The sequence below is a fragment of the Hevea brasiliensis genome, chromosome 7 (assembly GCF_030052815.1).
Source record: "Hevea brasiliensis isolate MT/VB/25A 57/8 chromosome 7, ASM3005281v1, whole genome shotgun sequence".
In the NCBI taxonomy this organism is placed as follows: Eukaryota; Viridiplantae; Streptophyta; class Magnoliopsida; order Malpighiales; family Euphorbiaceae; genus Hevea; species Hevea brasiliensis.
Window position 1 is genome coordinate 93,734,444 of NC_079499.1, and position 12,639 is coordinate 93,747,082.

The following is a 12,639-nucleotide window of genomic DNA, read 5'->3' on the forward strand; positions in this document are numbered from 1 at the left end:
GTAGTTAATTTTGTCACTATCAAGAAATAAAATCTAATCATAATAAATTTTAAATTATTGTGTGGATAAATTAAACTTTAATTTAATATATTGAGTGATAATTATAAAAAAAATTACAAAAAATAAAATAATAGTAAAAATACTCATAATTAATTAATTATTTAAAATGTTTAGTGAAAAAAATTTATTCACCTTATAGACTCATTTTCAGATAATTTACATTTAATTTATTATTAATTATAATACATACAATTATGTCATAAACATTTATGAAAAGAAATTAATCTAAAATAATAAAAGCTATGCTTATTTTAAAAATTCATTAAGAATAATTATAAAAAATTATCATAATTTTGGAATAGTCTTAAATTTTGCAACCGTTCATATTACATAATAAAAAAATCCAATAATAAATATATTTAAATTCAATTAAGCAAGTATTTGCTAAAGATTTCATTCTCGGTATATTTTCTGCGTATATTAATAATAATATAAATTAAATAATAAAAAAAACTCTAAATAAACATTTTGTATAATCGGTAAGATTTTTTTTTAAAACTATTCAATAGGTGAGAAATTTTGACAAAAAGAGTTAGAAAATCTAAATTTAATATTATTTCGTGGATCTCTTCAAACATCATACGTATTTGTTATTTTTAATTTATAATTATTTTTTAAAATTTTATAATTTTTTTAAAATATAAATATGTTTAATTTGTTTAATTTTATTATGTAATTACAAAAAATATTAAAGAATTTAATAATATTTAAATTATAGTGTAAAAATTAAAATTATATTAAAAATTCATTAAAATGTAAAATAGTTTGAGATAAATATTTTACATGACGATCATGTAATTTTTTTTAAAACATTTAGTTGGTGGGCATATTGATAAATTTGTTCATGCAAAGTGCATTTTAATTAAATATAAATATACTCAATTTATTTAATTTTATAATAATTATTAAACTATTATCATTGAATTTAATAATATTTAATCTATATTACAAAAAATAAATTATATTAAAATTCATTAAAAAAACTTAACTTTTTTTAGAGCTAATGATGAAAATTTTAAAATTTTAAAATTTTAAAATTTATTCACCTTAAAATTCAAAGTTGATAATTTAGAATAATCAATATGGAATTAATGTGTAATAATTTTTTTTACATATTAAAATAACATCAAAATAAAAAGAAATAGGAAAAATATATTTCTTTTTTAGAAATTGAGGATTATTAACTCATTTTATAATTGTGTGAATAAACAATATCAAAATTTATATATCATTATAATTAAAATAATATATTTCATAGAATATAATATAGAATGTTAATTTAATAATAGCTTTAGTCTTACCCTTTTTAATAAGATTTTTTTTATGGAAAATATGTTAATTAATTAATTTGACTTTTATTGAATTTTTAATCTTGCTTAGTTTTTCATAAATAATCTAATTATATTTTATAAAATATAAATAACAAATTCATAATAGTAGTATATAGACTTTTTATTAGATTAGTATTCCAAATAATCTAATTATATTTTATAAATACAAATAACATATTTGTAATATTAGTATATAGATTTCCTATTAAATTAGTATTATTAAATTTTATTCAATTAGGATTATATATTAATTAATTAATATTTTTATAGTAATTAAATTAAATAATTATATTAATATTTTTATTCATATGGTCTAGTTTTCTCACTCTGCCAAATTAAGGAGAAGGGCAGATAATTCCATGTATGGAAACCTAATCTACTAGAACGTCGTCGTTTTTTGGATAATCTCTGCCGCGAATTCCACAATACGGACCAGTAGTTTCTAGGCCTATTATACTGCAATGTGGCCCCCATGGACAGTCCAGATCTAAGCCAAGCGTTAAGCTACAAAACAAAAACGGGAGAGTACCTCATAAGCAATTTCCTGTTTCTTACGATTAGGGTTTCCATTGTTGAGAGAATTTGTGAGAAAATATGTGGCACGAAGCGAGAAGATCGGAGAGAAAGGTCCACGACATGATGGACGCGGCTAGAAAGAGAGCGCAGAGACGAGCAGTGTACTTGGCCAAGAGGAGAGGCGATCCTCAGCAATCTATTCAGGTCATCGGCAGTAGATACCGGACCTACCGCGACGATGGTCTCTACCAAGCCACCCAGGATCAGCAAGGCCTGTATGTCCTTTTTTGTTTCTATCTTGGGTTGTGGATTGCTACAGTACTGTAATAGATTATGCTCCTTTTATCAATTTGATGGCTATTTATATTTATCTGCTCGTACCTGTGGGTTGTGGCAGAATGTACTTGAAATTTTTGTAATTTGGATAATTGAATTAGATTTTGAGTATTCAGTTAAAGTTGTGCTCCCGCTTTGTCAAGTAAATATAACTATATGGATTTTCTTGAATTTTACACTTTGGAAGCACTGTTGGTTCTTAGAATTTTTTTTTTTTTTTTTTTTTTTGTGTGTGGAACTTCCGTTTAGAAATTCTGTTGGATGTTTCCTTTATTCTTTGCTGTCAGTGCCACCATATTTTGCAGAATATCTATCTTTCATATGAATTTGAACTGAGTTTTTAAATTGGCAGGATACCTTGGAATGGGAAACAGGATGTTCTAATTGACAGGTTCTCTTTCTCTCTCTCTCTCTCTCTCTCTCTCTCTCTCTCGTGTATTCTTGCATAGTTTGGCTATTGCTTTGAAGATTGAGGAATATATGTTTTATTATTGAACAGATTTGATGGTCGTGCCCTGCTTGATTTTATTAGAGAGGCTGGGTCTAGACGGTTTCGGGCCCCAGAAAAGTCAGAAGAAGAAGAAGAACTAGAAGAGTTTGTTAATTTTGAGCGTTACCGGGATTTAATTAAGCACCGACGTAGAGGATGTCGGTACTTTTTTGTTTGCTGGTGTTCAATTCTCATATCTGATTTGTTTTCTTCATTGACTTTTACTTATGACAAAGCCAACCAACAGTTATTCACCTTTGGAGTTTAATGAGATTTCATGAGATCACTTTTTATATTAGTGTAAATTTAAGAAGTTAGAAGTTCAAGTTACTGACGAAGAGAGTTTTTAATTGGGCATTAACAGTTACTGATGAAGGTGGTTTGCAACATGTAACCCAAGAGATGGAGGCTAAGGCTGTTATTCCATTTGCTTCAGACAGGTTTGTCCCAGCCCCCTCTTTCCATTTGGCTTAGTTGGCGGATAGTTTCATTTCGTTCTGCTGAGGTTATAGCTAAAAAAAAAAAGAAGGAATTCTCAACAATGTTTTCAATGTAATTTTGTTTACGGAAGTTTTCATGTTCAATAAATCTGTTATTACTTATTAATTCTTTCATTCTTCAAGTAGTTATACACATCCACCTTTCATGTGATTATTTTATAACCTGCTCTTCTGTGTGTGTGAATGTGAATGTGATGACATCAGGGTTTTAAATATTGGAAATGGAAACAGTGTAAGGGAATCATATTGAATCAGCCGCCAATTCCATCATAATTTTTTAAACTTCAGGTAGACAGGGTTTAAAATAATAAAATCGGAAACAGTGTAAAGGAATCGGCTGAATCAGTCTGAAATGGCTGATATTTAAAACTAGGGATGACATTAGAATTCAATCTTCTTGAATTCACAAGGACTCTTCTGTGGATTTCATGAGACCGTATGTTTGCAACTTTTATTTGGTAGACTTGTTATTTTTGCCTTGTCATGTTGTGAGCATGATATTCTTGGCCACGTTGTATGATTGGGTTCCTTTTATCTCAAAGAAACAATTTTGATTCATTTATAAGTGGCTTTGTAAGGCTGTTAAAAGCTAAAACCACTTAGATGGGTTTGTTTTTATCTTGGCTGATAGCAATCGCTATGATGAGAAAATGGCATTTTTATTATGAAACTTGGGACAGTTGGCTATGTGGATAAGAATTTAGTTGTTTCTCTCCAATTGTTCATTTTAAGAGGCATATCTCATGAAAAATGTAAAAAATCATATGGTCAACTATAAAGATATTTTAATTGTCACTGAGAAGTTCTGTGGTATAGCTATTATGTTCCATGGACTTTGGGATGAATATCAAATACAAGTTCATGTCTGGCTGTTGGAACTAGTTATTTTCTGAAATTTTTAGTTTTTTAACTGATATTTCTTCCATTGTGATGAAGTGTCACACCTACATTCAAGTATCCTTATTTGACATGCCTCATTTTAGTTTGCTTGGCCACGTGAAATTTGAATTTTCATGGTTGTGTGGTCTATGGAAACTTCTTGGATTTCTATATTATAGGGTATTGAGGTTTGTCTTACCTTTGTATTGTTAGCTTCGCCAATGATGATTACATATTATCTCATCTCTCTCTCTCTCTCTCTCTCTCTCTCTCTTCTTTGAAATGAAAAATACAGTGCTTCTCAGCTGACACAAGCTCCTTCAAGCAAGGGTTCATATTCACAAGTGGGGTTCTCTTATGATGGTGATGTGAAGGAGGAATCTCAATTTTCAGATGGTGATGATAATGAAGACGACGACGAAGACGATGATGATGATGAGGATTTTAACAGTGATGATAGCAATGATGAAGGAATGGATATGATAGCAAAAGAATTTGGAGTAAAAAGGTATGGGTGGCTTGTTTACATGGATAAAAAGGCAAAAGAGGAAGAGAAAAGGCAAAAGGAAATGATCAAAGGAGATCCTGCTATTGTAAGTATGGCAGCAGTGTCTTTTGGATTTCCCCCCCATGTAGTTGTCATTAATAATAGTACAAGGATTACTTTTTCAGAGGAAGCTGAGTCGCAAGGAAAGGAGGAAAGCTTCTCAGATAGAAAGGGAAAGAGAGAGAGAAGCTGCTCGGATAACAGGAACTCGAGTGCTCCATCATGATCCCTACCGGTAGAAAGACTAATTTCTTTTTATCCAAAATTCAAGCAACTCGTTAGAAAATGATAAATAAGTACATCTTATTATGTTTATGATATTGATGCTTCATTTTGTCTTTGCAGGGAGCCTAGAAGAAGTCCAACTTACGAAGCTTATTCTCGCTCTAGAAGGTGGCTCATACTTTTTGCTGATGTTTATGCTTATTTTCTTTTCCCTTACATCAGAGAATCTATTCTATAAACTTTTTTGAATTCTTCTGCATTTTCAGGTCGAGATCAAGATCGCGTTCATACTCACCGTCACATTCAAGGCGATATGCTCGAGGAGGTCATTCGGATGAAGTTCGTCATAGCAAGTCAAGGACTCCTAAAATAGAATATATCACTGAATTTGGGGGCTCTGGTGACGGGGACGAATCGAGGCTTGAAGGATATTCTCCACCATCATCTCCTCCATCCCAAGCTGATATGTTGAGCCGGTCGGAGCACTCGACCTTTAATTATTGCAAAGATAGATTGGACAGTCTTTACACTGCTGCAGCTTACCCATTTTGTTACCTGAAGAAAACTTTTGTGGTTTAAAATAGATCAGGCCTAGGGTTACCTTCTTCATAAGTGCCAAGATGGAGAGGGAAGGAGGCTTCCTTTCTGAAGCTCATATTTTCCCTGAAATTGATTTAATATAGTCTCTTCCAAGAAGTGTGGAACTGTTGGAATGGAGTCTAATGCTTATGCTGTTGTGCAGGCCATCTTCTGGTCTCATACTTGAGGCATTGCATGTTGATCCTGCATCTGGTGTATCCCTTGATAAGGAGAAGAACGCTAAAGTGGTGAAACCAGCAGTAAGGTATGTGATAATATCTAGAGACATTGATGATGCTGTTCAGACATTAGTGTTTTGTAGAATTTGAATTAATGGATGTGTTTTATTTAACCCTCATCCTCATGTAATTTTAATTTATAAATTTATGATACTTTTTCAACAGCACATCATCAGCATTAGCAAAGCTAACCAAAGCAACTACTTCTGGGGGGCCCTTGAAGCTGGCGCCAGGGGAGAAAAAAGAAACTCCTCAGGACAGGCTTAAAAGGATCATGAGCAAACAGCTAAACAAACAAAGTATGATCTATAATACAGGCTTCTGTTGTTATATAGTTCAACAAGTCCTCTTTTTGTCCACATCCATGTTTGGATATTAACACAAATATGGCTTAGAAAAGTTCTTGATAATTTTATCTGTTCATTTACACTCTCATTTTTCTTTTTGTCCACCACCCCCCTAACTCTCTCTCTCTCCATTTTCTTCTCACTTGCCTAAGGCTTGCTTTGAGGAGAAAATTGTGTGTGTGTGTGTGTGTGTGTGTGTGTGTGTGTGTGTGTGTTTTAGGAAGAGTAAGTTGATAGGTCTGTTTTATACCCTCATTTTTTTTTTGAGTCCCTAATAACTAGATTTTATTCTTCTGCAGTTAAAAAAGATACTGCTGCTGAAATTGCCAAGAAACGAGAACAGGAGCGTCAGAGGCTGGAGAAACTTGCAGAAACAAACCGGTTAAGTCGTTATAGGCGTCGTAGCCGCAGTAGGAGCTATAGTCGATCTCCACCTAGGTATTTATCATGTTTTATGGAATCAATAATAAATGCCGTGCATATATAGTTTTGTGATAATTTAGTGAATGTTTTGACATTGGTCAATGTCCATTTCAAAACTCTGATTGTATTTTGTTGGCAATTACATTGTGTACATCCTGTTTGAGTCTAGATTTTGTTTTTGCTGCTTCAAGGGTATGCGATACTGGGTTTGTCTTTTCTATTATTATTGCCCATGCAAGGCCTTCATAAAAATTACTTCTTGAAACCAAAATTGACGTCTGTTAGGATTGATGAACGCTAATGTTGCAAGTTTAGGAAAGAAGTAAAATTAGCCATCTTATAGCTAGTAACATGATTGGGGCACCCTCTGATATTTGCCTTTAAATTTAGAATTATCAAAATAAATATTCCACCCCCCCCTCCCCAAAACCAAACCCCAAATAAATAAATAAATCTGGGATTCATTTACTCATCTGATAATTAAATGCAGAAGACACCGACACAGTAGAAGTCCAAGTAGGAGCAGGAGTTCTCGAAGATACCATTCTCGCTCCGGTTCTCGGTCTCACTCGCATTCTCGTTCTGGATCTCGCTCTTATTCCCGTTCACCAAGGTAGGAGGGCTGCATTTTTTCTTTTTTCTGTTGCTTGAAATGGATCATTGTGGAGTCTTATTTAGAGCGTTTTGCATTGCAGGGTGAGAAGTCATTCAAGGCAATCGTAGATATGGTGTGGCATTGAGGAAATTTATATTTATGTTTCAAGCATTATGTTGTCACAAAATTTTACCATAGGGCACTTTTGGCCCTAAAGTACTTATGGTGATGTGTTAGGCAAAGATGATGGAAATTGTATGAGCCTCAATCTTTGGTCTTTGATCTTACTGCTTGATTGCATCTACTGTTTGTGGACATTGTGCAAGATATACAAATGAGAGATTAAAAAGTATATATCAAGTTTTGTCTATAATAACATTGGTTTATGCCAAGTTCTGAGTTTTTGCAGTTCGCTGAAAAACGAAAAACAACTAAGGGTGTCTTGAAATCCTTGGTTGCGCCCTATATTACTATTCCAGTAGGACCGTGATTGGGTGGCTTTTACGTTATATAGACGATTGGAGCATGATACCAATGTATTTTGGAGTCAATAGTTTGTACATTATTTACAAGGTTATGGATTTATTAAAATGGTATCCAGTGGTAACTTAACAAGGCTATGGATTTATCAGAAGGGTATTCAGGGCCTTGATGTGAATTCTGGAAATGACCAATTGTCCTAGGTTTTTTATGGAATTTGTAGTAAATAGAATCGGTTGAAGCTTTTATTAGAAAAGTAATTCGGATTGTTGCAAGCTTTAGACTATATTTCTTTAGACCAGCCAATGACGGGGAAAAAAAAAAGGGCTGAGGGATATGAATTGCTACTTGAGCCAACATATTCAGATTAGGAGTTAAGCCAATTGCTTGTTTATCTAAAATTTTCTGCTAGATTAATGAATCAAATTTGAATCATTTGCGAGTGCAGTGGTGATAACACCGGGCCAGTTTCAGTTCAAGAGTTAGGGGCTAGTTGGGATCGAATTGAGGGTTCACTCTAATTTTGGCTTCATTGATCAAAATTGAAGGTTTAAATTTTTTAATTTTATTTTCAAAAAGGAAAAAACTGGTTTTGATTCAGTACAAGATTGATTTTAATTAATTTGCTTTTTATTTATTTAAATTTAATTTTGATTCAAATTGAATCTTTGGAAACGATAGTCAGTTTTACAATCATGAGAGTTGAATTTACGCTCATTTTTATTTAGACATATGAATAATGCATTAAACAGTAATACATTTTTTTTCCACAATTTGATTGACCGATAACAGGTGAAAAGAAGAAAAAAGGTTGAGGGATATGACCTATAACTGGAGTCAACATATTCAGAGTAGGGATTAAGGGAGGTGCTTGTTTTCTACAATTTGATAGATTAATGAATCAAATTTGAACCATTTATTACTAGTGCACCAGTGACTAGACTTGGCCGGCGGTCTGGCGGGCCAGTTTTGGTTCAAGGGTTGGGGCTAATTGGCATCGGATTGAGGCTCTGTGTTGGTTTTGGATTCAGTCCCAATTTCAGTTTTGTTTGATTTTGACTAAATTTGAAATTTAAATTTTTAAAAATGTTCTTTTTTAAGTGAAGAAAAAAAAAGTTTTGACTTAAATTAGACTGATCTATTTTAATTCTGTTTTTGGCTCAAATTAAGACTGATTTTAATCTATTTGATTTTTATCAATTTCAATTCGATTTCGATTTTAAATTGGAATTTGGATCAATCCAATTTTAATTTCAAATCAGACCATGATCAGTTATCCTTACAGCTCTTAGAATTTAATTTACGCTTCATTTTTATTTAGACAAACTAAACATCCGACAAAATAAATATCAATATATAAATATAAAGTTAGATATAGTTGATATTAAATCACGTATATCACCTTATTTATTGACAAATGACTTAATAATTTATTGTTTTGCCACATAAAATTATTAGTCCATGTAGATTAATAATTAAATTTATAAATTATGATACACATTATGAAAAACAAAGAATTAATTAACATACAAATTCTATAATTACAATTAATGTATCTAAAATAGAACTATTTTATTATGGATGAATTTATAACAACAAAATTCATTATTTCTCAAAAAGTAAATACACCATTAATACACAAAATTTTATTTTTTATTGCCTACACATAAGCTAATTCCAATTCTAACATGGTAGGATTAAAGGTAAATTATATTAACTGTCTTTAAATTTTGGGGATTATTTTATTTTCGTCCATAAATTTTAATTTGCTATAATAAAAGCATATAATTTTAATTTTATTTCAGAAAATTACTTTTAAAAATCAAAAATATAAAATGACTATTTTAACCCTCTTAAAAAGAAAATTACTATTTTATTTATTAAATTAATTATTTTATTTAACCCTCTCTTCTTCTCCTTTCTTTCTCTTTCTGTCTCATTTTGTCTTCATATCTCTTCTTTTTCTTCATCTCTATCTCTCTCTTTCTCTCTCATTTAAAATGATAATTAAAAAAAAATTGTTTCATCTCTAAACATTCTATAAAGCATCATAAATTAGTAAGCAATCCGTTTAAAAAATTTTTAATTTTAAAACTTGAATCAACAAAAACATAGGAAATCGAAAACCCATATCATCTAAAAGATATTGAAAAATCAAAACTTAGACAAGAAGAAAATCACAAATCTCATAATCCACCCACCAAATCCTCAATTCCCCAACACAAACCCACCTCCAAGTATCTCATCTCCCTCTCTTTCGACTAATAATTTCCAATCCATTTTTGTACCCAAAAGAGTTTTCTTTTCGGTTTCAACTTCCACTCTCTCTGAGATTGTGAATATGCCCTTAAAGCTGTTGCTATTGTTTCCGCCAAATGGGGAGGAGGAGGTAGAGAAGTTGAAGGAGGGGGCTATCCCCAAATGGGTTCCTCGACCAATCGGAAGCTAGTGATCTGAGTCTACACTAGAGGCTCTGCAAAAGGCGGATTCATTCACTCATTACAGAAGTGTGGGAGTCCCTTAGCCTTGTAAATAGACGAATGACAGTTGGGACTCAGAGGAGACAGTGAAGGAGATGGGATTTGTGGAGTATGATACTTATTTTATTGTTTTGATCGACTCCATTTGACACTTCAATATTCTCTATCTTTTTTTTTTTTTTTTTCTCATATGTTACATGACTTTGTTTGAGCTTTGTTGAAGTCTTGCAAACCATAGTTCTCATAGTTTGTTCCTCAGTTGTGCTGTTGTGTAGTGGTTCTCCTCTGTTTTTGTGGTCGCAAAGTATTTCAAGTTCAAGACTTCAAGTCTAGATAATCTTCAATAAAGGAGATGGGTCTCATCGCAATGCATGAGGTGAAGAGAGGGAGAGGAGTGTCGTTTTAATAGGAGAGGAGAAAGGAAGGTGGGTAAAGGGCAATTCAGACCATGCAATTTTTTTTAATGAAAATTGATATCAGATTAACATTATAACTGGGAAAACCATCATTGTATGTCAAAATGATATTTTTTTGAAGTATAATCAGAGTCGTGTGATTTTATTTTAATAAATTAAAAATATAATTAAAATTAATTTATTTTATTTTAATAAATTAAAATTTAGTGACGAAAATAAAATCAATACTAAAATTTAAGGATTGGTGAGTAAAAATTACCAAGATTAAGAAGGAGAAAACGTGAGAAATCACGCATTAATTAAAAATAAATTAATGACAATATATATAAATATAATTAGTTAATTCAAAAAGAAAAATAAGAAAAAACACAGTGCTTGCGGCTGTGTTTATGAGAGCTAAAAACAAATCTTTTAATAAAAACAAAAAGCTTCTCTTATGCTAACTCTTAAATGCATAAACAATAATGAATATAACTTTTTTCAATTTTTTATTTGTATTTCCAAATATATTTTGCGTTATTATCGTTTTTTTGCTGATTTTTTTTTATATGCAAATAAGAAAATCCGCACAAGCATTTGAAAATTAGAAGTTGAATTACTGTGACTTTAAAAGTTAATATTAATTTTTTTTTGTCTTTTCTAAGAAAGATTAAGGGCAGATCATATCTAACAAATTTTCATTTATATTAAGAGATTTTGTTTAAAAAATCATTATTATTAATAAATATTGATGTGATTCAAAACAGCAGGTCTTAGGAGCTTGACATGTGGAACTTGCATGATATAAAGGGTTATGGTGACGTCGTGAGTTCATCATAAAAAAACTCTTTGATGATTAAGTTAGTCCAATGACTATAAATATTTGAAAGAGAGAAAAAGAAAAGCGTAGAGAATAATGCTCTACTTGTAGATTAAGGATCTATAATGCGAATGAGAGTAAAAGTCTAGAGTTCCTTACTTTGGTTTGGATTTCTCCTATTAAACACGGTTGGATACGTGATGCTTGAGAAATATGGAGCTTCCTCGTTAAAGATAAGTATCGCCAAGAACTTGACAATAAGTAATCTACTAGTCTAGTTGTTTGGAGACTCGTCTAATTCTATGTTTGTATTTGTTATTTTTTATGGTTTGAATTTTTAGATATGTTTTCATGAGTTTAAATTATGACTCAACCCAAAAATTTTGCGTTTGTCATCCGATTGGGATAAAATTGAGATATTGCCCCCGCAATATGGACCAGTATAAATATTATAATATTCTACTCTTTGTGGTAGAGTTGTGAGATATTCGAGAAATACACTGGGGTTTGGATTTGAGAGTTATGATTAATTATATCTTACTCTTTTTTTCATCATAGTGAAACTTTTTCTCTTATCTTATCCGTGGACGTAGACCTTACGGTTGAATAACATTAAATTCTGTGTTATTATTCTTCTCTTTTTAATATTGTGTGATTGTGCGATTTGTGTGTGTGCCTTAGATTTGCGTGCTTGTTATAACAAACTGGTATCAGAGCTTTGCGCGTAAAGCCTAGGGTTTATAGATGGTGTCGTCTTCAACGAAGTATGAGATGGAGAAGTTTGATGGTGGATCGAGTTTCAGTCTGTGGAAGATTAAAATTAAATCTTCCTTGATCCTACAAGGTCTATGGAAGACAATCGAGGATAACTTTCTAGAACGTATGAAAGAGACGGAGAAGGCTGATTTAAAGGAGAGAGCCTTGAGTGCGATTTTTATGAGCGTAACTGATAATGTCCTATGCGAAATTGCTGGTGAAAGCTCAGCATCTACGACATGGAAAAAAATTAGAGGAGTTATACTCTGTCAAATCGCTGACCAACCGCCTGTATCTGAACAAAAGACTTTACAATCTGAGAATGAGTGAAGGTACGCCCATTAAAGAACATCTGGATAAATTCAATTCAATCATTATGGATCTAAAGAATATTGATATTGAGATTGATAGTGAGGATCAAGCCCTTATTGTGTTATGTTCTTTACCAATCTCCTATGAAACTTTTGTTGATACTCTGTTGTATGGGAAAGACAGTATTTCACTAGACAATGTTAGTAATTCTCTAAAATCGAAGGAGTTGAAAAAGAAATTTTCAGATAATAAAGAAAGATTTAAAGAGGAAGGTTTGGTGAGTAGGGGAAAAACACATTCAAGGGAGGGTTCTTCTATCAGGAAGAAAT

General features: G+C 31.7%; 1 protein-coding gene across 2 annotated transcripts; it reads left to right on the forward strand.

Annotated features, from left to right (window-relative positions):
* Window positions 1–1,883: 1,883 nt before the first annotated feature.
* Window positions 1,884–7,419, forward strand: LOC110637201 (uncharacterized). 2 transcript variants are annotated; one of them, XM_021787199.2, is made up of 13 exons: window positions 1,884–2,182; window positions 2,596–2,634; window positions 2,743–2,891; window positions 3,098–3,173; window positions 4,408–4,705; window positions 4,785–4,894; window positions 5,005–5,052; window positions 5,151–5,360; window positions 5,627–5,728; window positions 5,868–6,001; window positions 6,349–6,487; window positions 6,966–7,085; window positions 7,168–7,419. In XM_021787199.2, exons 1-13 carry the CDS (start codon window positions 1,986–1,988, stop codon window positions 7,193–7,195), a joined length of 1,650 nt encoding a protein of 549 aa, XP_021642891.2. In that variant the 5' UTR covers window positions 1,884–1,985; the 3' UTR covers window positions 7,196–7,419. The 2 variants fall into 2 exon arrangements, with proteins under 2 accessions (XP_021642891.2, XP_021642890.2); XM_021787198.2 differs by having other exon boundaries at window positions 1,885–2,182; window positions 6,963–7,085.
* The last annotated feature ends 5,220 nt before the right edge of the window (window positions 7,420–12,639 follow it).